Source organism: Mauremys reevesii, linkage group 4 (genome assembly GCF_016161935.1).
Source record: "Mauremys reevesii isolate NIE-2019 linkage group 4, ASM1616193v1, whole genome shotgun sequence".
In the NCBI taxonomy this organism is placed as follows: Eukaryota; Metazoa; Chordata; order Testudines; family Geoemydidae; genus Mauremys; species Mauremys reevesii.
In genome coordinates, this window is record NC_052626.1 from 85,228,219 (window position 1) to 85,254,804 (window position 26,586).

Genomic DNA, 26,586 nt, shown 5'->3' on the forward strand with positions numbered 1-26,586 from the left:
TTCTGCTTTTTCATACCTGCTACACTGAACAGCCATGTTTGTACTAGAGCATTCTAAGATCTGAAAATGCCTCAACTGTTTTTCACCGGGTGCAGTCCCATCTACATTTATAATTTTGCTGTTGCCGAGGGACCCATATTAAAAGGCTGTTATCCTTTTGACACATTGGGGTTTAGCTCATTTTAAATAAGACCTATTTACACTGCAGAATAGAACTGCTTTGTGGTGTCAGGGCAGTCATGCTGTAACCAGGGCCCCTGTCATGGTTCTGCAAGTGGTGTAGGATAAATCTCGGAAATTATTTACTAGGGAGAGAGGAGGATGTGGATTGGATGTGAAGAGAATAGGCAGAAGTTAAAGCAGGGTGGTAGATATGGGAGCTCCTAGTGAGGTTGATGTGACGCAGATGGGGGTGAGGGGGTGGAACTGATGGAATTATAGGCATTCAGATACTAAGATATTACAGTGATGGACATGGTAATAAGAACCTAGATAGGAGGTGTCACGGAGTTTGTGGGAGACATGGCCCTGCACTCCCAGCTTCCTGCGATTCACCATGACTCTCAGCCAGCCAGTAAAACAGAAGGTTTATTTAGATGACAGGAACACAGTCCAAGACAGGTCTTGCAGGTACAGACAACAGGGCCCCCTCCGTTAGGTCCATCTTGGGGTAGGGGGCAGGGAGACCAGAGCCCCATCTGGGCTCCCCTCCGTTTTCCCAGCCAGCTCCAAACTGAAACTCCTTCCAGCCGTCTCACTCAGCCTCCTCCCGCCCCCCTCCCCCCCGCCTTTGTCCAGTTTCCCGGGCAAAGGTGTCACCTGGCCTCCAACCACCATCTTGGGTTCTCATGTTACATGCTCAGGTATCCTCCCTCAAGGAAAGTCTCCCATCCCCAATGCAGACAGTCCCAGCAGAAGTCCCCTGAAACATTTCCAGGTCAATACTCCCCACTCAGTATTCAAAGAAAACATTAAGAACATTCCTACTTTGTCACAGGAGGTATTGACAGGCATGTGCTGTTCAGGAAAGACAGTAATAGACGTAAAGGTGGTGGAGTAGCATTGTATATAATGACGAGGTAGACCGTACAGAAATTAGAAGTGATGGAATAGATAAAATGGACTCTGTGGGATCAAAATTACTTTGGGGAAGAAAGGTAACAGAGGCTCCATGGGATAGAGTTTGGGGTCTGTAACACTGGTTTCCATGTGGATAGAGACCTCTTCAATATTTTATTGACATAAATACTTTGGGAATTGTGTGATGATGGGAGAATTTTAATTTCCCAGCTATAGATTGGAGGGCACGTGCTACTAATAATGGTAGGGCCCAGATATTCTTGGATGTGATAGCTGACACACCAAATAGTCAGTAAACCAACAAGATTTAATATTGGTAAGTAAAGATTTCACAGAAGAATTGTAGAGAACAACCTCGGTTCAAGTAATCATGAGTTAATTCAGTTTAAGATATATGGAAGGATAATAAAAAATAGGTCTGCAACTAAGGGCCCTTGATTTCAAAAGGACATACTTTACAAAAATTAGGATTTGAATATGGAGGAGGCTTCGAATTAGTTTTTGCAACTTTGACTTAAAACTTTCAGAAGCCTGCATGCTAAGCAAAGTGGGGGTTGAGAGGGAATGTAGGGAAGGGTTGCAGACGAAACTGGATGGACAAGGATCTCAAAGAGGTTATTAAGAGAGCTTGCAAGTAATGAAAAAGGGATGGATCAGCCAGGAAAACTACCTCTTGAAGGTCAGGAAATGTGAGGGGAGGAGGGGGAGGAAGTGATAACTGCCAAAAGCCAAGCAGAATTGGATCTTACAAAGAAAATTAAAACCAATTGTAAGATTCTTTTACCATATAAATAAAAAGAAAACACCACTAAGCACTGAGGATGGGATGGAGATTAAAGTAATGTAGGTATGGCTCAACACCTATGCTAATACTTTGCCTCAGTTTTTAAGAAGAGTAATCAGGAGTTTGGGGGGCAGTGGCAGGGTGACTAATGAGGATGAGGATATAGAAGTAGAAATTACCACGTCTGAGATGGAAGCCAAACTCAAACAGCTTAATGGAACCAAATCAGGGAGCCTGGATAATCTCCATCCAATAATAAAGGAATTACCACATGAAATTGCAACCCCAATAGCAAGGATTTTTATTGAATCTGTGAACTTGGAGATTGTGCCCTATGACTGCAGAATTGCAAATATAGTACCTATATTTAAGAAGGGGAGGCAGGGGGAGTGATTGGGGAAACTACAGGCACATTAATTTGATCTCAATTCTATTCAAGGTCTTAGAACAAACTTTGAAAGAGAGTAGTTAAGGACACAGAACTAAATGGTAATTGGGGTAAAATATAACATACCCTTTACAAAGGGTAGATTGTGCCAAACCAGTTGTCTTATCAAAGAAAGATGAGGTTGATTTTCTAGACAAAGTAAATATAATAGAGCGAATCTATCTGGATTTCAGTAACGCATTTGCTACAGTTCCATATGGGAAATAATTATTAAATTGGAGAAGATTTAATTCAGGAATTAATAGGAGAATCAAAAGGTGGGTAAGGAACTGGGTAAAGGGGAGACTACAATGGGTCATGCTGAAAGGTGAACTGTCAGGCTTGAGAGAGGGTACTGGTAGAGTTCCTCAAAGATTGGTCCTGGGGCCAGTCTTACTTTATACTTTCATTAATGAACTTGGCCCAAAAAGTGGGGGTGTGCTAATAAAATTTGTGGTTGTCACAAAGTTGGGAGATAACTCCCATGTGGAGGAGGACTGGAATATCATATAACAGTGGTCTCCAACCTTTTTACGCCCAAGATCATTTTTTGAATTTAAGGGCAACCAAGGATCTACCCCGCCCCTTCCCTGAGACTCTGCCCCTTTTCCAAAGCCCCACCCCATAGAATCATAGATTATTAGGGTTGGAAGGGACCTCAGGAGATCATCTAGTCCAACCCCCTGCTCAAAGCAGGACCAATCCCTAAATGGCCCCCTCAAGGATTGAACTCACAACCCTGGGTTTAGCAGGCCAATGCTAAAACCACTGAGCTATCCCTCCCCCCATCACTTCATCTCTCCCACTCCCCCCCCCACTTGTTCTCTCCCACCCTCACTCGCTTTTACCGGGATGGGGCAGGGGGAGTTGGGGTTCAGGAGGGGGTGTGGACTCTGGGCTGGGGCTGAGAGGTTCGCACTGTAGGAGGGGGCTCTGAGCTGAGCCTGGGGCAGGGGGTTGGGGTGCAGGAGTGGGCAAGGGGATGCAAGCTCTGGGAGGGAGATTGGGTGCAGGAGGGGTCTCTGGGCTGGGAAGAGTGTTGGGGTTCAGGAGGAGGTACTGGCTCTTGGACGGGGATCAGGGCTGGGGCAAGGGGTTGGGGTGCTGGCTCTGGGAGGAGGATCAGGGTTGGGATTCAGGATGCAGGAAGGGGTTCAGGACTGGGGGTTGGGGTGTGGCCTCCTGCTGGCCAGCACTTATCTCCTGTGGCTCCTGGTCAGCGGTGCAGCGAGGCTAAGGCAGGCTCCCTGCCTACCCCAGCCCCACGCCGCTCCCAGAAGGGGCCAACGCACCCCTGCCGCCCCTGAGGGGGGCAGCAGGTGGCACATGGCTCTACGTGTTGCGCCTCTCTGCAAGCACTGCCCCTGCAGCTCCCATTGGCCACAACTCCCTGTTCCCGGCCACTGGGAGCTGTGGAGGCGGTGCTTGCTGGCAGGAGCAGCGTGTGGAAGGAGACCCCTGCCCTCCCTCCCCCGGTGCCATGGGGTATGTTGGCTGCTTCCGGGAGTAGCGTGGGGCCGGGGCAGGCAGGGAGCCTGTATTAGTGGTAGCCCCACTGCGCCGCTGGAGATCGCGATGGACTTGGAGATCCTCTAGGATTGACCAGTTGATGGTGTTCGACCGGTTGGGGACCACTGTCATACAAGATCTGGATTACCTTGAAAACTGAAGTAATAGAAATTGGATGAAATTTAATAGTTCAGTGTACAAGGTGCATTTGGGGACTAACAACAAGAATTTTTGCTATAAGCTGGGGATATATCAGTTGAAAGTGACAGAGAAGGAGAAAGACATGGGTATATTCATCTATCACAGGATGACTATGAGCTGCCAATGTGATGCAGCCATGAAAAAAGGCGAATGCAATCCTAGGATGCATCAGGCGAGGTATTTACAGTAGAGACAGGGCAGTGTTTGTAGCCTTATACAAGGCACTGGTGAGACCTCATCTGGAATACTGTGTGTAATTCTGGTCTCTCCTGTTTAAGAAAGATAAATTTAAACTGGAACAGATGCAGAGAAGGGCTACCAGGATGAACAAAAGAATGGACAACCTACCTTATGAAAGGAAACTTAAGGAGCTTTGCTTGTTTAGCCTAACCAAAGGAAGGCTAAGGGGAGATATGATTGCTCTCTCTAAATGCATTAGAGCGATAAATACAGGGACCAAGAGGAGTTATTTAAGTTAAGGACCAATGTTAGCCCAAGAACAAATGGCTATAAACTGTCCATCAGTAAGTTTAGGTTTGAAATTAGATGAAGGTTTCTAACCATCAGAGGAATAAAGTTCTGGAACAGCCTTCCAAAGGGAGTTGTGGAGGCAAAAAACCTAACTTGTTTTAACACTGAGCTTGATAAATTTGTGGAAGGGATTTTATAGGTCATATACCATTGTAGGCCATCTGGACTATCTGTGACTGTTATTAGCAAATATCTCAATCACCAGAGATGGGACACGAGATGGGGAGGGCTCAGAGTTATGACAGAGAATTATTTCCCAGGTATCTGTCTGCTGGGTTTTGCCCACAGGTTCAAGGTTTAACTGATGACTGTATTTGAGGTAGGGAAGGAATTTCCTCCCAGGTCAGATTGACAGACGGGGGTGGAGGAGAGGCCTTCCGTCTCTCTCTGCAGCATGGGTCACTGGCTGGTTTGAGCTAGAGTAAATGATGGATTAATATAGCAACCTAATGGAATAGTTCTGTTGCTGTCATTGCATAGCGAATATGGGATATGTTTAAACCACTTTTGTTGTTGTGCTACATAGCCAGTTTAAGGGATTGTTTGTCATAAATTAGTCCTAGCTGACAAGAGTTTATTCAATAATTAGAAAGCTGCTAATGTGTATCAGAATTGTCATGGGATAAAATACCAGCATTTATACTCAGGTTTCTAGCCAAAGAGTCTTACTATCGATGTTACTGTGGATGTTGCTGCCTTTCTCAGCAAGCCAGGTGGAAAGCTGTTTAAGTGACAGAATTCCCTCTTAGATAAGCTATGTTTACATGTGTTCAGTTTTTAGTGTGTAGCAAATATAGACTGAAGACAGAATTAAAGGATCTGACACTTAAGTCCTGAAGAAAAATATCAGAATAATGTAGATGGCAAATTAAGATAGGGACACTGCACTGAATATTAATGTGCACCCCTGGGTACACTGGCCAATTGAACAACTAATTAACATTTGCACTATTGTCAAATATGTGATTTTATTGTTACATGAGCTTTTTTTCTTTTGCAGCGCTTGAGTTTTATGGATACATTAAGCTAATAAACTTTGTTAGAAGGAAGGTAAGTGGACAGTTTATTACTTCAATTTTTTGTTTTGTGCATGGGGAAAAACAAATATTTTGAGTTTGTTTTTATGGAATAATTCTACGTTAAGTCTCTAGAAATAAGTAATTGTGGAAATTGATTTAAAATTTATAAATGAATTTATGCAGCTGTCTGAGCAGCTTAAGTGGTTTTTAGTTTTTATTTTGTAAAATCCACCTTAAATAAATTAAAAGTATTTTAAAATTGAGACACAAAATTTATTCATTCCAGGGCAATATTTCCTGTCTCCTATAAAGTCCAAGTAATTGGTCTTCATGTGGTTGTGCTGCATATTGGGGTTTGATGAAATGAGTGGAATTTACCTACCAGCCTGGCCCCAGCTGGAGTAACAGCTGCTGCTCTATTCAGTTTAGGGAGGGGGTTTCCTTGCCACTGGATCCATGTCTGTACAGAATCACTCTCTGGTAGTTAAGACTAGATTACGTAAGGTGGGTAGAAAGTGCAAAAGGAGAGAACCCTAAGTAGTATTGGCAGTACTGGAAGTATTGCTCACTTCTAATTTGATTGTTTCAGGCCCTGTCTCTGTTTTACTGATGTCAGGATATCTGGTTCAGAGCTGTAGTATAGTAGGGGCTGCTTCATGTCCCTGTGTACACTACAACTTATTAACGTGTTGTAACTCTCCTGATTCAGTTTAGTTTTACACAACTTAGCATTTTTGAGACCTGTAATGCCCGGGCATGCTTTCATCTTCAGGTCGTATGGACTTGTTAGTTACATCTTACTATTAGTCCTGTGAAGTAGGCAATTGTTGCGATGTTGCAAATGGAGAAACGGATGTTTCGAGCCTGATTTTCCCCTAAGGATGTGCTGAACATATACAACTACTTAGAGCTGTGAGGCTCAGCACTTGTAAAAACTGGGCTCTGAGTGACCTGCTCCAAGTCACAGTTGTTGTCAGAGCCAGATTTAGAATCCAGGCGTACCTGTCTCTACTTCAGCAATTCTCAACCAGGGATCCGGGGGCTGTGGGCAGGTTTCAGGGGGTCCTTAAGCAGGGTCGGTATTAGACTCACTGTGGCTCAGGGCAGAAGGCCCCTGCCATGTGGCGCTGAAGCCCCCAAGCCCTGCCACTTGGGGCTAGGGCTGAAGCCGAAGCCTGAGCAATTTAGCTTTGTGGGGCCCTCTGTGGCATGGGGCCGTGGCCAGTTGCCCTGCTTGCTACCCTTTAATGCCAGCCCGGGCTTTTATATGCAGAAAAACAGTTGTTGTGGAATAAGTAGGGCCTGGAGCATGTTGCGGGGGGGCCTCAGAAAGAAAAAGGTTGAGAACCTCTGCTCTACATCATGTTGCCAAGTAATGCTTCTCTCTCAGCTTTTGCTACAAGGTTATTTTAAGAAGTCGTTTAGACACTCGTAGCCCAGGTGATTTTAATGATGGGAGAAAAGTGAAACTAACATCCGAAGAAGTGAGCTGTAGACCACAAAAACTTATGCTGAAATAAATTTGTTAGTCTCTAAGGGTAGGTCTATACTCACCGCCGGGTCGACGTGGTGAGTTCGACTTCTCGGAGTTCGAACTATCGCGTCTAATCAAGACGCAATAGTTCGAACTCCCCGCGTGCACCGGTCGACTCCGGAACTCCACCACCGCGAACGGCGGTGGCGGAGTCGACCTTGGAGCCGCGGAGTTCGACCCCGCCATGTCTGGACGGGTAAGTCAGTCGAACTAGGGTACTTCGAGTTCAGCTACGCTATTCGCGTAGCTGAACTTGCGTACCCTAGTTCGACCCCCCCCCCCTTAGTGTAGACCATGCCTAAGGTGCCACAAGTACTCCTGTTCTTTTTGCGGATACAGACTAACACGGCTGCTAATCTGAAACCTAAGATAATTATGTCTTGTAGTTTATTTTTTAAACTAAGGTCCTATGATTTTGAAGATCCTTATTTCACATGCTCATTTAACTTCTGTCTAGAAACCAACTGCAGAGTACTTGAATTCTCTCAGCAGCCCACTGCCTTGGGAGGAAGAGGAGTACTTGAAACCAGAGCTAGAAGATGATCTGTTACTTCAGTTTGGTAAGACTTTTCAGTCAGAGTATAGCCTACTAGAAAATTAAGTGAATTCGTCCCTTTCCTAGTTTAGTACATCCCACGTGAGACAATATCCGTAGTTGTAAATGGGCTAGATTTACATTTCCCAGGGCAATGGACTATCCAAAAAGGTCATGTGAAGTGATCTATGAATATTTTGAATCAATTGAAAAAATAAGAGGTTGTATGAACAGATTGGGGTGGGAGTGTCACACTTAACTCTAAATGTTTATGGAATTTCCATTCTTATGCTGCAGCAAAACATCTTTGAATATTCCATTTGGGTACTTAAAATTAATCCCAACACATACAAATAAACACATTAGAGGCAGTAATCTGTGTCATTGAAAACTACTTCACATTTTCTATTGGTTGTCTTTCATTAGGTACCCAACAAATACAATAATATAACAAAGTTATATGTTATAGAGTTGTATTTCCACCTTGGAGTTCTGATGACCTATACAAATCACTTGTTTATCTCTCACAACTTATCTGTGCTACTTGTATTCTTCCTCCCTTTTGCCAATACTATTTTGTCACTCACTTGGTGCATCTTTCCTTCATTTAAATTGTAAGTTTTGTAGGGCAGGGACAATGTCCTCCTATGTTTGTACACCCCCTAGCACAAGGGGGAGCCCTGTCCTAATTAGAACTTTCTGTATTGCGGTAGCACACAAGACAGTAGCACACAGTTCCTAACCAACTGATAGTTTGGGATTTTTTCTGAATATACTGCTGACTTGCAATGTGATACTTGAGCAAGTTGCCAAGGGCCAGATTTCCAGAAGTGCGGTGTACTCACAGCTCCATTTGACGTTATTAGGAGTTAGAGTTGCTCAGCACTTCAGAAAATCATGGTGTAAATGTGTCTCTCACTTTTATCTATTGGGTAAAATGAGTATTGACCTACCAGCAGGGGTATGATTTTTAAATCCAATTATTCCTGTTACTAGACATTATTCTCTCTATATATCTCCAGTTCATTTTTTAGAACATCCAAACTGTATCTAGAAGAAGCTATGATTTTGCTGTTGATCCACTGAAGTAACTTCCAAGCTGCTTGACAAAATCTAAATAAGAAGGCTCTCTCCAGGACTTCAGGAGCAATGTCCTGTGCTTCATGACTGTTTTACCAATGGCTTGTCATGGCTTTGACATCCACTTCAGTTCTGTTCTGTGGCTTTATTTGTTGTTTACTGAGTACCTCCATTGTAAATGTTTTGATGGTTTCTAACTTGTTCCATGCTTGCGCTTGCTCCCTCACCTCTCCCTCCCTCTCAGTAGTTTTCTGTGCTGCATCCTCCTCCTGACGCTCATGTTAGCGACTGCGGGAGAGGGATAGCTCAGTGGTTTGAGCATTGGCCTGCTAAACCCAGGGTTGAGAGTTCAATTCTTGAGGGGGCCATTTAGGGATCTGGGGCAAAAATCTGTCTGGGGATTGGTCCTGCTTTGAGCAGAGGGTTGGACTAGATGATCTCCTGAGGTCCCTTCCAACCCTCATATTCTGTGATTCTATGACTGCCTTTAGGGTAGGGATACTGATTTTGTTTCCTGTTCTGAGTGGTGTGGAAGCATTATTTCCCCCATCCTCCATGACTCTAACCAGTTCTAGTCATAGGCATGGGAACTAGGGATTCAGGGGGTGCTGCTGGACCCCCAGGTTTTGTGCGGGGTCCTGGGTCTTGGCCCTATGCCTGGGTCCCGTCTGCTGCTGGCCCGGTGCCCGGGGCTCTGTTCCTGGCACCACGCCCTGGGGTCCCAGCCTCCACCCCCAGCTGTGGTCCCAGCCTCAGCCTCCTCACCCCTGTCCTCCCGGAGCCATGGCCTGGTCCTGGCCCCAGCTATGGGCAGAGAGGGCATGGATAGGGGTAAAGGGGGTGTGTGAAGTAAAAATTTTGGGGACCACTGGCTTTCAGTATCTGTACTGTAAAAAGTGTTCCAGTGTCAGTGGTTCTAGAATTTCTGTTGCCACAGCTCTTGTTAGCCTTGTGCAATCCCCCCAGAAAAGCATAGCTCTGTTAGATCAAAGCAAAGGTGTATTTGGTCCCTAAATCCAAGCTCATTTTCTCTGCAGTGCTCTTGGCTAGTTCAAGAAAGACAAGCCAGAGGATGAATGTGCTCTACCATGCAAGAGACTCAATTATGATAACCCCGTCTCCCAAGTGTGGTGGGGCCTAATTCTGCACTGTTGACATCCAGTCAGAGAGATGTCTGCTGTGTTCAGTGAGTGCAAGGTTGGACCTATGTTTTGAGGCCAAGGCACTATTTTAATAATAATGAATTCTACTTACCTAATGATCTCAAAGCATCTCATACATTTTTATTAAGCTCCACAACAGCCCTGAGGGATGAGTTTGAAGGGCTGTGAATATATTCTTTGTAACATGCTAGTTATAAAAGCCTTCATCTTGTAGAACAACTTGTCTTTTGAGTTAATAGCCCTTCTAGCTCTCGGCTAAGGTAATTGGTAAAGCAAGGTGTACCACCTTTATCGGCTTCAGCTAAAGGGAATGTCTGATTTGTTAAGTCATGAAGACTAGTATTCAGACACATTTGAAAGGTAGATTTTTTTGGGGGTGTGGGGAAGTACTGATGTTAAGGGCCTACCTCCTCCATGCTCATTTATGTTAAGTATTATCTTGTTCTGCCAGTAGTCCTATCCATGAAGATACTTGTGGAATAAGGTACTATTTAGTGAATGAAGGTAGCAGCATCAGGCACTTAATTTATCCCTTTTTTTTTATATATATATATATATATATATATATATATATAAAATACACACCCACACACACACCTGTAATTAGGTAATGCTGTCAGTTGACAGTGGTTGATGACATTTGTTGTTCTATTTCATTAGACATAGAGGATCTTTATGCTTCTACAAACATCTCAGACCCCAGTGGATTAAGTGATAACATAGCGATCCTTGAACAGTTGAAATGTATGGAACACAGAGCAAAGCTTGCAGAGACAGCATTAGCCAGAGCACAAGAAGATCTTCAGAAAATGAGGTAAGATGTTTTCGATTGAAGCTTTTTCTGAAACACTTGGCAGTGTTCTGGATGGTAGACAGAAATGTGTGCAGGTAATGCTAGCAGTCAGTAGTGACTCAAGCTGCAGAATTCAAGTGTAAGTAGCACCAAGAGGACATTAGTCTTATCTGTGTGTTTTGCCTCTGTTTGCAAATAGTGTCGATTGTGGTGTGTTTAAAAATATTGCAAGTTGAAGCACAACTGAATTGACTAAATGTCTAGACAAAACTCCTGACCCATGAAACAGATTTCTTCCCCTTCCCCCTCCCCCAGCCATCAAATTCTGATGTTGAGGAATTCCCATTGAAAATTTCTTTCCTTCCACTGCTCCCTTATCCCCAAACTCAAATCTAGGGAGTACTAGCAAGAATATTTTAGCTGATTTTAGCTTTGTTGTGCACGTTAACTTTCAATCATGAAGTTTTGCAATATGTCCTGGGTGGTGGTGCAGCTGCATAAATACGAAGGAATTTCAGACTTGGTTGGTGTCTCCTGGCATTTATGAAATCCTGCCAAACTGTTAGTTCAAGATGACAACTACAGCCACTCCAGTTGAAGCCATCAATGGCATTGGAAAGATGAAGTATTAATGTACCTTGAATCATCCTTATTTAAGAAGTTATGGTTGCTGCCTGTTGGCAGAAGCAGTTAGAATCCAGGACTGGAAGGGACCTCGAAGGTCATCTAGTCCAGTCCCCAGCACTCAAGGCAGGACTAAGTATTATCTAGACCATCCCTGACAGGTGTTTGTCTAACCTGCTCTTAAAAATCCCCAATGGTGGAGTTTCCACAACCCCCCCAGGCAATTTATTCCAGTGCTTAAGCTCCTTGACTGTTTTTTCTAATGTCCAACCTAAACCGCCCTTGCTGCAATTTAAGCCCATTGCTTCTTGTCCTATCCTCGGAGGTTAAGGAGAACAATTTTTCTCCCTCCTCTTTGTAACAACCTTTTATGTGCTTGAAACTGTTATCATGTCCCCTCTCGGTCTTCCCTTCTCCAAACTAAACAAACCCAATTTTTTCCCATCTTTTCTCATAGGTCGTGTTTTCTAGACCTTTAATCATTTTTGTTGCTCTTCTCTGGACTTTCTCCAATTTGTCCACATCTTTCCTGAAATGCGGTGCTCAGAACTGGACACAATAATCCAGTTGAGGCCTAATCAGCTTGGAGTAGAGCGAAATAATTACTTGTCACGTCTTGCTTACAACACTCCTGCTAATACGTCCCAGAATGATGCTTGCTTTTTTTTTGTGTGTGCAAGTGTTACACTGTTAATTCATATTTAGCTTGTGATCCACTATGACCCCCAGATCCCTTTCTGCAGTACGCCTTCCTAGGCAGTCATTTCCCATTTTGTATATGTGCAACTGATTGTTCCTTCCTAAGTGGTGTACTTGGTATTTGTCCTTATTGAATTTCATCCTATTTACTTCAGACCATTTCTCCAGTTTGTCCAGATCATTTTGAGTTTTAATCCTATCCTCCACAGCACCTGCAACCCCGCCCAGCTTGGTATCGTCCGCAAACTTTATAAGTGTATTCTCTATGCCGTTACCTAAATCAGGGGTGGGCAAACTTTTTGGCCTGAGGGCCACATCTGGGAATAGAAATTGTATGGCAGGCCATGAAGGCTCACAAAATTGGGGTTGGGGTGCGGGCACTGGGGTGGAGCCAGAAATGAGGAGTTCAGGGTGTGGGAGGGGGATCTGGGCTGGGGCAGGGGGTTGAGGTGTGGGAAGGGGTGCAGGCTCCAATTGGGGGTGTGGGCTCTGGGTGGGGCGGGGGATGAGCGGTTTGGGGTGCAGGAGGATGCTCCGGGCTGGGATCGAGGGGTTTGGAGGGCAGGAGGGGGATCAGGGCTGGGGCAGGGGGTTGGGGCGCGGGGAGAGGCTAAGGCGTGCAGGCTCTGGGTGATGCTTACCTCAAGCATCTCCCGGAAACAGCGGCATATTCCTCCTCCGGCTCCTATGTGGAGGCATGGCCAGGCAGCTCCTTGCACTGCCCTGTCTGTAGACACCGCCCCTGCAGCTCCCATTGGAGCGCTGGAGGAGGCCATTGGAGTGGGGCCATTGGTGCGCATAGGAGCCAGACGGGTGGCCATGCCGCTGCTTCCAGGAGCCGTGTGGAGCGACCCCGGACCCTGCTCCCTGGCTGGAGCGCCAGAGAGGGGCCATGCTGTGTCTTCCAGGAACTGTGTGGAGTGGCTCCCAACCCTGGCTGGAGCCCTGGAAGGAGGCCATGCTGCGGCTTCCAGGAGCCACTTGTAGTGGCTTCCGACCCTGCTCCCCGTCTAGAGCACCAGAGCAGGGCAAGCCCAAGACCCCACACTCCCCAACTGGAGCTCGAGGGCCGGCTTAAAATGGCTGATGGGTCAAATCCGGCCCATGGGCTGTCGTTTGCCCACCCCGACCTAAATTACTGATGAAGATATTGACGAGAACCAGACCCAGAACTGATCCCTGCGGGACCCCACTTATTATGCCCTTCCAGCTTGACTGTAAACCACTGATAACTGCTTTGTGGGAACAGTTTTTCAATCAGTTATGCACCCACCTTATAGTAGCTCCATCTAGGTTGTATTTCCCTAGTTTGTTTATGAGAAGGTCATGCAAGAGAGTATCAAAAGCCTTACTAAAGTCAAGCTATACCACGTCTACCACTTCTCCCCTGTCCACAAGGGTTCTTCTCCTATCAAAGAAAGCTATTAGGTTGGCTTGACACAATTTGTTCTTGAAAAATCCATGCTGACTGTTACTTATTGCCTTGTTATCTTTTAGGTGTTTGCAAATAGATAACTTCAGTACCTGGAAAGGTAATGGAGCAAATAATTAAGTAAAGTGACTACTCTTTAATTGCCCTGATTGCCCTTATTTCCCTTTTTTTATAGATGGGCACTATATTTGCCCTTTTCCAGTCCTCTGGAATCTCTCTTGTATAAAAGTCTTACATGTTACATAATGTGAGATATTTGAGTCCACCACATGCTTTCAAGTTACAGAACTACAGTTCTGCGTACTTCACAAACACGTGGAATGCAAACTTATTCTTGTTCAGAACCTAGTAATTACACTTATAAAGAGCATGCTGCATTTGAGACCCCGTAATACTTTCATGGGATATCAGCGTGATCTTCACAAAGTAGAAGTCTCTTCTTGAGCCATGATTAAATTTTTAAATCACGGTTTGTGTTGTATGATGTTCGTCTGGTACCGTTACAATTTGAGTAACTTCTCTTATTTTTGTTAAGCTTAGGGTAAATAGGAGGGGTTTGTATCTACATCTTCCAAATCAGTATGTCAGGGTTAACATCTACAGTTATGAACAGTGATGAGCTGCCAAATTTTTAACAACCGGTTCCCTCCTCCCTCCAAAATTTTAACAACGGGTTCCCTCCTTCCCCTCTGGGGTCGCCCCATCCGACCCCTCATGTTCCTTGACACACACACTCCGACCCCTGACCCATCCCCCTTCCCTGTCCCCTGACTGCCCCTTGCCGCCACCCAACCTCCTCTCATTCTCAATGGCCCCCAGAACCCCTACCCCATACAACTACCCCTTCTCTCTGTCCCTGAGTGCCCCACCACCTCATCCAACCCTGCTCTTTCCTGACTGCTCCCGGGACCCTTACCCCATTCAATCCCCTGTTCCCTGCCCTCTGACTGCCCTGACCCCATCCACCCCCGCACAACCCACCCCCTCCCTGCCCCCTTACTGCCTGGGGACCGGGTCCACTCTGCCAGGACCACGACCGCGCCGCTGGGCCCAACTCCCGAGCCCGGCCGGACCAGAGCAGGCACCGCTCGGCGGCAGCCGCCGGCCGACTCCCGGGCCGGCACTGGGCTGGAGGGAGCCGCGGTCTGGGACCGGCTGCTGAGCCAGCCGCTCCCTCCTCCGCCCTCCAGCTTACCTGCCTCCATGCTGCTTGTTCAGGCTTCCGCAACATCTGATTAGCAGGGAGGGGAGGAGAGGGGACGGAGCAGGAGAGTTTGTTAAATTTGGCAACTTAAATGGGTTTGTATCTACATCTTCCAAATCAGTATGTCAGGGTTAACATCTACAGTTATGAAAAATGCTTTTGAAGTTTAAATGACTGCATGTTTAAGACTTCAATTTTACATCTCATCTGAGCAGAGAGGCTTCTAAAACTATTAGAAGCTGTCTCCAGCAATTAGTGGGAGGACAGTCACCTAGTGAATCACAAACATTTCTTGCAGCACCTGAGTTTTCCTTAAAGGTTGCCAGTCCAAATAGTCCTATTCTGATGTTTAGTTTGAGCTGACAGGTTGAGAGTGCAGTTGCATGTGGTTGGAGGTTAATAGTAACAATCTTTTCCTTAACTGGTTGCAAAAGTAACCATGTTTTCTAAACATAACTGGGTTGCAACCTACAATATTTGACACAGTTTACAAATTTAAACGTATGTCACATTTATCTTCAATTTATCATCAGTGTCCAATTGAATGGCAAGCTTTGTTTTTTTGTTGGTATTTCTCATGATCTTTCTTGACAGTCTTAAAATTCATTCTATTGGGAGTTTAGACCTAGAGTTTCCTTACAGTTAAATTGCTTGATAATCATAACACTGGCATTGGGGCAGAGTGACTTTTAAAAAATAATCTCATTTAACAAAAAAATAAAAACAACTTTTGTAAAACCAGATTGAGACTTTATAAAATTAATTTGAAAATATGTACTATTGCAACTTTAAACTAAAATTTATAATGAACAAAACTATATTCTGTTTTTAAATTCTGCTAGTGAAAGATTCTTATTTGAAATGTACAAAACTGCAACAGGAGAAAACAAAATATTGCCCTGCTCCTCCACACATTGAGGATGTATGTAACTTTGCTCACATGAATAGTGGTCCTACTCATGTGTAAAGTTAAGCATTTGCACCATCAGGCTAAAATTGTATTTAATTAAAAACTTTTCTCTTAGTGGCATAAAATGTTATGTCACAGAAAAAAATGTTCATGATAAAAGTAACTACATTTCCAATAAACTAATAAAAGTATTCTGAAGTCTTTTGTACAAACAAGCTAAAATTTTCAGAATAGGTTCCTAAAGTTAGGCTGCTATATTTAGGCACCTAAGTGCTTTTGGAAATCCTGCATCTAAATCACTTAACAGCACAAGTCCTGTTGACTTCAAACCGTAGACTCTGATGGAGGAGTGTAGCCCGGTTGAAGCACTTCTGTTTGCTTGACTTGTGGGAATTCATACTATCTGAAGGTGCAGTTGGCTGCAAATATAGTACAAGCTGTTTGCTTAGAAGTTTTTTGTGTTTTGAGTTTATAGTATTCTAATAGTGAGGCCATGGTCTTATCTTTTTTTAGCATAGAGGAATATTTTCAGTGGCAACCTCCTTAGTAGAGAAAACTGTAAATTCTGGTGGAAGAAACAAGACACCAACAACAAGAAACAACGTACAAAATATCCTCTTTAGCAATTTGACTATAAAAGGGGAAATAAGTGGAGAACTAGTAACACAAAAAGGAAAAAAAAACAAAACCTTTTACCCTTAAAATAAATCAACTTGCATTAAAACATCTTTTAAAATCATTATTTGTATCAATCCTTTTTTCTCTTTTTTTAAAATTTTGTTGGTTAATATACTCAACCTTCCATAAATCACTAACGTAGGTGTGTTTTAGAGTAGTTTTTAAAGGTGTCATGATATTGAACCACATCTCTAGATAATATGGTCTGTCATGTTTGTCTCATTCTGTATTTTGACTTCTGACATACTGTTACCATAGAAACAGCTTGCAAAATGGTAATTTCCCTCTTTAAAAAAACCTCTAATGAAATCTAAATCAGGTGGGTTGTAATTGGGATGCTTTTCCAAAATAGATGGAGGGTGCAGGGATAGCAGGCAGATAAATGAAACACTGCAAACTTCTTACTGCTGGAATTTAGTGTCTAAAATGCGGAAGAAATGCTGGTGTTGAAATGCAGAGAAATCATGCAGTAGCTTCTTTCCGAAGCCAGCAGGGGGAGTTTCAGCACGTTTAAGGCATAACAGAGTTTTGATGTTGTAAAAGGCCCTCTGCAGCCTGTATTCCTTATCTCCTCTCAGCCCCCACCCCACCTTCTTTTTCATAGTCCCGTAAACATGTCTCAAGGGTATGTTTCAAATTGATTACAGACAATTTGCCCAGGATTTTGTGATGAATGCAGATGTCAGAAGCAACTCATCGTCGTCTAGTGCCATTGCGGAACTCCGGGACGATGAGGATGGCGTTTACTTCAGTTCATATGGGCATTATGGGATACACGAAGAGATGCTAAAGGTTAGAAAGTCAGCACAAATGCGTCTTACTCATAACTAGGAAGGAAAAATGGGATGAAAAAAAGCTACGTGCCCGTAAATATACACTGCAGAGTAGCTGCATTTTTAACCCTTTCGGTGCTTAATAGTTTATCCTGAGAGCGAGAGTGAAAGAATCACAAAAAAAAGAGCTTATATTTTCAGCTGCCATTGTAAATAAATCCCTGTTGTATATGTTCTTGACTGTACCAGAAACACTAGAAATTTAATAAAAAGTATATTGAGCTTACAGGTATACTTGATGGCTAGTAAGAAAATATTAATCTCTCAATATCTATAACATCTGTTCTTGCCGCTTTTGTTTCTTTTGCTGTAGAAATGTAGTGTACAGAATTCATCCACTATATGATATAAACAGTAAATGTCCTTCATTTTTTATTCTGCTCTTTAGATGAAAATTTAGGAAGCAAAAAACACCCTAAACCTTTAAATGCTATGTCTGCCAATTTATGTAGTTATTCAGAAATTCTTCGAACTTCATTTAGTGTATTGATAAGCATTACATCGAACAATTACTAGGGTTGTCTAAATAGTACAAAATTTAAAAATGGAAAATATATTTAAAAGAGAATGTCTAGAACTCTTCAAAAAAAACAAACAAAAATTCCTTCATCCTGAGTGTTAACTTATTTTTATAAGTGGCTTTTATTTTAACCCAAAATCTTTAGTACCTCCTCTCTGAAAAAATAATATTATGTAATGTACAAGGACAGGCATTTGTTGCTCTGAAATATCATAAAGCATTTTTGCAATTTCATAATAAAGAACGAACATGGATATTTAAACAAAATCAACTAAAATCTGAAGCCATAAAGTACACTCACTCTTGTATAGCATAGGTAGCAGATTTAGGCTTCCTGCTTTCTGAAACATTTACCGGTCCTAGCCTCAGAAAATTCCTCTGCGTCTGTTTTATGGTACATTTGAACAGTATTGAGCAGCCAATGTGTTTTTATGGAGCATTCTTGCAGAAGTGCTTTTGTGGCACAGGTATCTGTGGATACAGAAAGTAATACACTTTCCAAAATGAAATGCATAGTGGTGAACAGGTGTGTGCAGAACTTGGAAACGATCAGATTTGCCTCAGCATTGTATGTCTGGCAGACTAACAAAATGACTTTTAAATATGGGGCTAGAGGTGGGGTTTTTTTTAAGTCAGTCACACAAAGAAAATCTGAAATCATAAGCTCTAAATTACTTTGTCAGATGAGGGTAAAAAACAACCATTTTGTCTATACTAACAGTTCATAGTACCTTGTTTTGGAGCTATACTAAAAGATCTTGAACCTCTAAAGAATTGATAGCTTTTGTAGTTTTTGATAAATCTTTCTATTTCACTGGCTTCAGGAAACTTTTTTGTGATGTTAAAATCCCTTTAGTAACATCTGATTTCTGCCCAAAAAATGTGGAAAAGTTATGGTATGTGTAAGTTCTTGTGTATATACCTAGTTTTTAGCTCCAAATTACTATCCAACACATACAAACTTTTTTTGCTCAAGTTTTTATTATTGTGAGTTTTTTACATTAAAAATATTGACTCATTAAATCAAAGTGACAGCAAACTTTGTTAAATTAATCCTAAATTTGTTTGTGATTCTAACATGTTTTGTTGGTTTAAAATAAACAAAACAATACAAAAAACAAAACTAAGAACCATGCACACACAACTTGCTCATTTTTTTTTTTTTTTAAATCTTCTAACTTGGCCCTGGCAGGTCAGCATTGTTTATGCTGAGGATTGCTACTTGAAACTGATGGTGCACTTTATTTAAAAATTGCTTGAGGAGTGTCTGATAATAACTTACTTATTTTTCAGGTTATTGTACTGAAAGGTTGGGTGGGAGGAGAGAAGGAATTGATGAATAGATACCCAAAATGAATGACTGAAGCTCATTCAAGCAGCAGTGCATGTAGTAAAGACAGCAGTTGGAATTCTATTGATTAAGTTGGGGCAGTGCTGAGGCAGTGTGATAGGTGAGGCTGAAAGCTTTCCAGCTGACTGCTTTCTCGATTGATGCTGAACCTTTCAATTTTTTCGTGGTTTCAGCAAATCCAGTATTTCAGTGCTGCTGAGAGCATAAAAAAATCCTAACTCCTTAGAATCTGCCCTCATAACAAACAGATATAATTTTAGCTGATCCTAACGATAATTTTTATAATTCACAATTTTATCAAAACAATGCAAAGCTGTGATTCTTTCAACGTTTTATTAAACTATCCCATTTTTGTAATTTTTTTCCAAATATTGATTTTATTTATTTATTTATATATATTTTTGGTGTATGTGAAGAACCGACTTACCTTAAATTAAAATGGAGCTCACTGGAATCTAAATTAAGTTTTTAACAAAAGTTTGCATGCTTATGTTTTACTCTTAACTTTTTTTTTAAGTAACTTTGTTTTGCTTATCTAAAAAAAATAAACTGTCTTGGCTGATAGAGAAATTATTCTTTTATCTTCCATAATATTAAATTCTTGATCCTTTGTCATCTAATGGTGCAGTACGAACTTTGTATGCATACACTAGGGTTCAGCTCTCTTCTTCAGCACAGTATTGTTTTTAGACTGTCCAAGCCAGAGTCATAAATAGTTATAATCATGGCTTTTTAATTTCCTTTTCTTTTACTCTTTCACTTGATTCTCTGGCTGTTGCAATAGGGACTCTAAAACAGATGGCTTACTGTCCATTTGAGTGCCTACACATATAAAGAGGATCAGTGTTAGCTTGCTGGTAAATTGAGCTACTCTGCCAGCTCACGTACTAATCCACTACAGATATCTCAGAGAGGTGATTAAGAAAACGGATCAGAAAGGAAAGCTACCTTATTGAGATCAGAACATGTAGCGATAAAGTGAGAAAGGCCAAAAGCCCTGTAGAGTTCGACCTTGCAAAGGGAATTAAAACCAATAGTAAAAGGTTCTATAGCCATATAAATAAGAAGAAAACAAAGAAAGAAGTGGGACCACTAAACACCGAGGTTGGAGTGGAGGTTAAGGATAATCTAGGCATAGCCCAATATCTAAAACTGAGGCAAAGTATTTCTTTAATGAGGCTAATGAGGAGCTTAGGGATAATGGTAGGATGACAAATGTGAACGAGGATATGGAAGTAGATATTACCACATCCGAGGTAGAAGCCAAACTCGAACAGCTTAATGGGACTAAATCAGGGGCCCAGATAATCTTCATCCAAGAATATTAAAGGAACTGGCACATGAAATTGCAAGCCCATTAGCAAGAATTTTTAATGAATCTGTAAACTCAGGGGTTGTATCATATGACTGAGAATTGCTAACATAGTTCCTATTTTTAAGAAAGGGAAAAAAGTGATCCGGGTAACTACAGGCCTATTAGTTTGACATCTGTAGTATGCAAGTTCTTGGAAAAAATGTTGAAGAAGAAAGTTGTTAAGGACATTGAGGTCAATGGTAACTGGGACAAAATACAACATGGTTTTACAAAAGGTAGATCATGCCAAACCAACCTGATCTTCTTCTTTGAGAAGGTAACAGATCTTTTAGACAAAGGAAATGCAGTGCATCAAATTTACCTCGATTTCAGTAAGGCATTTGATATGGTTCCATGTGGGGAATTATTAGCTAAATTGGAAAAGATGGAGATCAATATGAAAATTGAAAGACGGATAAGTGATACTAGTGATACCTTGTAAAGGTGACTTGAAAAGAAGTTTTCTCAAAACTGGGTTTGTGCTGATATGCGGAAGGTTTTTAAATGTTTATTTTTCCCAGGGCTGCCCCGGGGGGGGGGGGGAGAGGCAAGTGGGGCAATTTGCCCCGGGGCCCCCACGAGAATATAGTATTGCAACTTTTTTTTATGGAAGGGGCCCTCAAAATTGCTTTTCCCCAGGCCCCCTGAATCCTCTGGTGCTTGGTCATTGCTTCTGAACTTAGTATTTCATAGTGTGTGTTGTGCAGCTCCAATGATTTATTTGTTGTGTTACGGTTTGTAGGTTTCTATGTATTGGCAGTTAAATATGCTTCCAGAAGCGAAACGGGGTAATCTGGTATCAGGAACTGATCAATAGCTTCTTTAAAATAAAGCAAGAAGTTTGGGTTATGCAATCAGTTTAGTTTCAATGTATAATAATTTCACTACATGTGTTCATGCCCCAGTTGTCAAGCCTCAGGTAGATGACTGTTTGATTATGTTGATCAAGTATTACCTTTTAGTTATCGGTGCTGCTGCGAAGGATAGGGAATAAGTATAAAACAGATACTTTAAAATGTGAAGCTCATTCAAACACTTGAAATCAGAACAAAAATCACAAGTAGCTGCTTACTTCTAGATTTTGATAGTATGAATTAGAACTATATATAATTTCGAATGTGGATGGCTTGTGTTACTGCCTGTCACAGTTTGTAGCAACCCAAGTTGTCTTTGCTTCATAAACAATGTATGTTCTGAAGAATCATTGTATGGGAAATCCTGAAATTACACTGGTGGTTGTGTCCCTGTGGCTTTTTAATATGTAGAGCAGCGAAGGGTTAATTAATCAATATTTTCTTAGAAATTACGATTTAAAAAAGATTGCTCCAACATCTTCAGACTATCATATGTACATAACTGTGTGTACTCTGTTTATGCTTAATTTATAGGATAAAGTGCGTACTGAAAGCTATCGTGACTTCATATACAAAAACCCACACATCTTCAATGGCAAGGTAAGCAAAACAGCTCAGAAGCTGTAATATTTCTGCAGTCCATGATTCTCTCGTGCAGTAGAACCCTCTTTGGTTTGGATATCTCCCTGCGCTGGGGATGGAGTATCACTGACAGGATTTGATTTAATGCACTCTGGCTTTATTACGTGGAAGAGTGTTATTCAACTGCTGGAGGGTGCAGACTGCTGATAACGGAAATGCTGATCAGTGTTATCATTGTTCTGTATGGTGTCTTGGAGTGTTCATTAATTATGATGGCATGGCTAAGGTAAACCTTTCTTGTCCAGTATTTTAAGCAGAATCTATTTTGGACAGGCTCTGTTTACAGCAATTCAAGTGAAATTTTAACCTACATCTGGCATCGTAGAGGTCCCAGTGCAATTGGTATTGGGAAAGGGTTCAAATCTAATTAATTTATCTAACTCATGTTGTTATGAATTAAGCTTTCTTGGTCAGATTAGGAATTCAATGAAATGGGGCCCAGGGTTAATCATTCTTTATTATTGGTGTATGTTGTCTTTGCTAGATTACTTTTGGTCGTCAATTGTTACCCAGGCTATTTAACTTCTGTTTTTCTGCAAGGCATTTTGGCTATTTCTAATGCTTACCATTCTTTAAGATCTATTTGCAGGTCATCTGCAATGGTTTCTCTTACCTTTTCACAGATTTCAACTGATAGTCAAAGAAAGAGAAGCATTAGATGCTATAGGTATTTCTTATTGAATGAGAATTTCTCTTCTCTGCCTCCCCTATTTCCCTCTTAATTCTTATACTCGCAGGATGAAGGTATTTTTTAAGTGATAGTGCTACCACAAGGCATCAGAATAAAGAGTTGTTCTTCCTTAATGGTCCCTCAGCTGGAAATCGACCTAAATAGCTTTCTAAGGTAGGAGGTTCTTCTTTTCTTTCAAGAAGTGCTACCCTCATAATAGGGAGCCTTGTGACCCATGTTTCCTCCCATTTGATCTTGTAACTTCCCTGTGGCAACCACAGCTATTGTTCATGTGAAAAAGTAACATTAGGAAGGAGAATTGTACTCATATATTTTCAAAGCTCTCTAATGTGACATGTCCTTTGTGAAACCAGTCAATCTTCCCCTGCTTTCCTGCACACGGTTCTGTCTCTCTTCCCCCTCTTCTCACCTTCTACATACTTTCTTGCCCTCTGGTTCTCTTCTCCATGGGTTTGTTGCTCAACCACCTAATTTCTTCTCTCCCTTTTTAGCGGCTGGCAGCTGCAGTCCTATTGGTGGCTTTCAAATAGAATAAGCCTCACTCCTGTTAGTAACCTCGTGTTAGTTCCACAGACTCGTTCTTAAGCCTAACATTGATGAATCAAGCCTCTTACAGCGCAACTTCCTGCACAAAACAAATTTTTATTGTATCTAACTGTGCATTTGAACCCTTCTCAGTGTGTGAAAATGGAATGGGCTAGACTTAAGAAAAGGATACTCTAGCAGTGTCCCACTACTGCCATAGCATCCAGGAGAAAACTACCACATTTGCTTGCATCTCATTCTGGCCAAAGCTGAAATGCTGGTGCTGAGATACGATATTGGTCTGGTAAAAGCCACATCTTGAATTTTTTCAAGACCCTGTGTCTAGGTTTTATGCCCAGCCTGTTAAAAAAAACCACTCCCTGTGCCCTCCTCTCTCCAGCAGCAGTCTTTCTTGTTAAGAATTGCTTGAATATTTTTCTTCATCTACGTGCAAAATATTTCCTGAAAGCAAAATATCTTACTAGGCCATTAAGGTTGTGAAGTTCCAAGCTGGGAACTGTATTAACCAAATATCCTCTTGAACTTCTATTTTGTCCAGTTTCAAGTCTATTGGCTATAATAATCAGAGTAGTATGAATATTCAAATATAGCAGTACTGGAAGAAAGGAAATTGTGGTGCTTAGTGTTGAACCTGTCTGTCTGAAAGGTCAGCTGTGTATTTTCAGAAAGCTCAGAAAATTTCACTTGCTTTTTAGTCCAAAACTAAGGCATCAAAAAATGCAGAAGTTAGGAGGGCGGTTACGTGCACTGGTGATGCATTAATTCAGAAAATCAACTGGCCTGTGCTGTAATGTCCAGAATAAATGATGCCTCTATCAGTATGTGGCTCAGGAAATTACTGCTTGCTGCCTCTCAACATAGAATTGTCAGATTTTAACAACTTGAGGCTGATTTGTCCCCAGAAAAGGAACTTTGTTTCACTTTATAACTGAGACATCTGGGGTTTTTCTGTTTTGGTTTTTTTTAAAGGGGGAGATTGTATGGAATAAAGAAGTTGCTTTGCCTAAGATTTGTTATAGGTACACTGCATGTCTTTTGAGGGAGACATCTGTGACGCTCCGTGGGGTATCTGTTCATGAGTTCATAATTTAGCTCTTCCTAAGATTGTCGGCCGTTGAGGGAATAGATTTAATTGACTGGATAGCTGACCGCTTCTTTCCTGAATCCAAAGTAATTCACTTTTCTATTAGTATGAAATCGTGCTTCCCGGAAAGTAACTGCAGAGGATACTCAGAGTTCAGTAGCTATAGTGCTGTAATACGCTGCAGTGCTGTCAAATCACCAGCCCAGCTGCTCCAGGTATCTGGTGAGAGGCCATATGTGATCAGGGCAAGAATACTTTAGCTGTAGACCTCTATCCTCAGGCTAAGTGGTGATTATTGTTCGTCTTTCAGTTTTTCAGATGTGCTCCAGTTCAACTATTCTACCTATCTATCCCATTCCTCACGTTCCCGTGCTGGGCTAGTTCCATTTGGTTTTTAACTAACCAGGGCAACTGTCCAAAATGCTGTCGGTTTTAATTTTCCCCGTTAATGGTGATTGCTCGCTTCTGTGCAGCTGTGAAACATGAGCATTGTTTTGCAAAGGTTTATTTTCAGCCCCCATTTTCCAACTTTCATGGTTCAGCTATTTTGTTATTTCCTGTAGATGAACTGCTATGTAAGAGCAGGACAGTATCATTTGGAAAACATGAGACTTCAGCTGTTAGAGAAGCATTGGTTTTATATTCCATTCCTGTCTCCAGAAGACCTCAGCCTGATTCCTGTAGCCGCTCCATGCTAGAACTTCAGTGGCAATGGCAGTACCATGTATGGATTGGCCATTGAATTGACTTCTTACTGGAACAGGTACAAAGGTTGAAGAGGAGTGCATAGTTCCTAGGAAAAATTCTGTGTCCAGAACTTCCATTTCCTTACCTGCTAATGGTGGATTGCAGACCGGTGTCTTGGTGTCATCCCCTACCAGGTGGAATTCACAATGGTGATTGGGAAGCACAAACAGTTAAACAAGTATTTATCATGAAATTTTTCCTAGGTACTTGCACATTTTTACAAAGATGTGCTGGGATGTTAAAAGTAAACTTCATCTTGCCTTCTTTTTTAGTACCATGCCACAGCATAATGAACCTCCTGTAAACAACAAACTGTAGGGGATGAGGAGGAGGCAGAAATGTGGTGCCTATGGGATGAATTCACTGTCCAAAATGCACAGTGGGGTTGTATACAGTCCAGATGTATCATGGGATGGAGGTCTGGCTGTACAGTTCTTAATCTGTATTATCGTGTGTTTGCATGTAGTCCATATGTAAATGTAATCACATTTCAGCAAAGGGTGTATTTTTCAGGGAAGCATTTCTGTGACAAACTTGTGGTTAACAATCAAGTACAATAAGAAAGGGAAAAGGATTCACAGTAAGTGGAAAGGCACAGATGGGCAGCAGAGCCTGTGGAGAGAATTGCGGTATGTGAGGAGAGACTTGCAACACAGTTTCTGGAGCAGGCACATTGCTTGAGGGAGGAAGATGGAGCACAGCAGAAAGACCTGTTTGCACTAACTGCTGCTAGAGTTCAAGCTCCTGCACCACATCCTGAGTCCCCTCCACGGTACCATGTTCTGTAGACTGGGAACACATTAGGCAATGCCATGGTTGGATGGCCCATGCAAGGGGAACTGAATGCTAGTTGGACAGGGTAAACCACGTGCCTGATTGCCTCAGAAACTTCCACCACCACTTTTCCCACAGTTGACTTTCCAATACCAAACTGGTTAGCAGCAGGATGCTTCTGGACCAGCATGGCCTTCCTCATGCATGTGCCCTGACGCTGGAGGGTCAGGGCAAGTAGTTCATGAAGCTTCAGAAATATTGTTTTCTTAATGTGACCGTTCCAGACTCACTGCCGATCATCCCAGGTCCATGTGGTGATGTGATTCCACCAGTCTGTGCTTGTGCTTCAGAAGCGCTGGTCAACGTAGGGGGCATCAGCAGCTATGTAGAGGGTCATGAGCAGAATCAGTGAGTTCGAGTCTGTTGTCATTGCCCTCCTCCAACAGATCCTTCGGTAGATCAGAAAAACACCACTGAAATGCCCACCAGCATCTCATGGATGCTCTGCCCGTTTGCTGACACAGGAGTGAAAGTGCAAGCAGAAGAAGCTCTTCAGACAGGGAGCTCTCCATGTTGCTGGCCCCAGTCGCCAGAGGCGTGCTGACCCAATAGATGGCTTGGCTTGATGTGTTGGCAGGCTGTAACAACTGTGACGGTCAAGTTTTCTGTGACAAACTTGACCACGAACAAAGGTTTAGAGCAGCTGGGGAGGACACTAGGCAGCCTGGGATAAGCTGATTTGACTCAAGTGTGTGTAGTGCAGTGGACCCAGTGTAGTGTGGACCCATGAGCACTGGTGTGAGACCCAGTCAGTGTTCAGTGTGGATGCTCAAGCACAGGCTTACAAACACCAAGCCTGCTGTCCTAAGTCCCACAGATTTAGGTCCAAAAGCTCTGTCTGCAGGCTGTGGTGGTTGGGCAGGCTGGGGAGCAACTGGCTTGGGAGTTTGGAAGCCCTGGGGTCCAGATGGCAGGGCTGCCCTGGGG

General features: G+C 42.5%; 1 protein-coding gene across 1 annotated transcript in view; it reads left to right on the top strand.

Moving 5' to 3' along the window:
- The window catches only part of PRMT3 (protein arginine methyltransferase 3), a 100,683-nt gene that overhangs the window by 5,243 nt on the left and 68,854 nt on the right, over positions 1 to 26,586 (top strand). Inside the window, exons 4-8 of the mRNA XM_039536619.1 lie at positions 5,533 to 5,582; positions 7,543 to 7,645; positions 10,524 to 10,677; positions 16,851 to 16,995; positions 21,650 to 21,715. Of these exons, the coding sequence (XP_039392553.1) occupies positions 5,533 to 5,582; positions 7,543 to 7,645; positions 10,524 to 10,677; positions 16,851 to 16,995; positions 21,650 to 21,715 (518 nt within the window). The remainder of the gene's footprint in view (positions 1 to 5,532; positions 5,583 to 7,542; positions 7,646 to 10,523; positions 10,678 to 16,850; positions 16,996 to 21,649; positions 21,716 to 26,586) is intronic.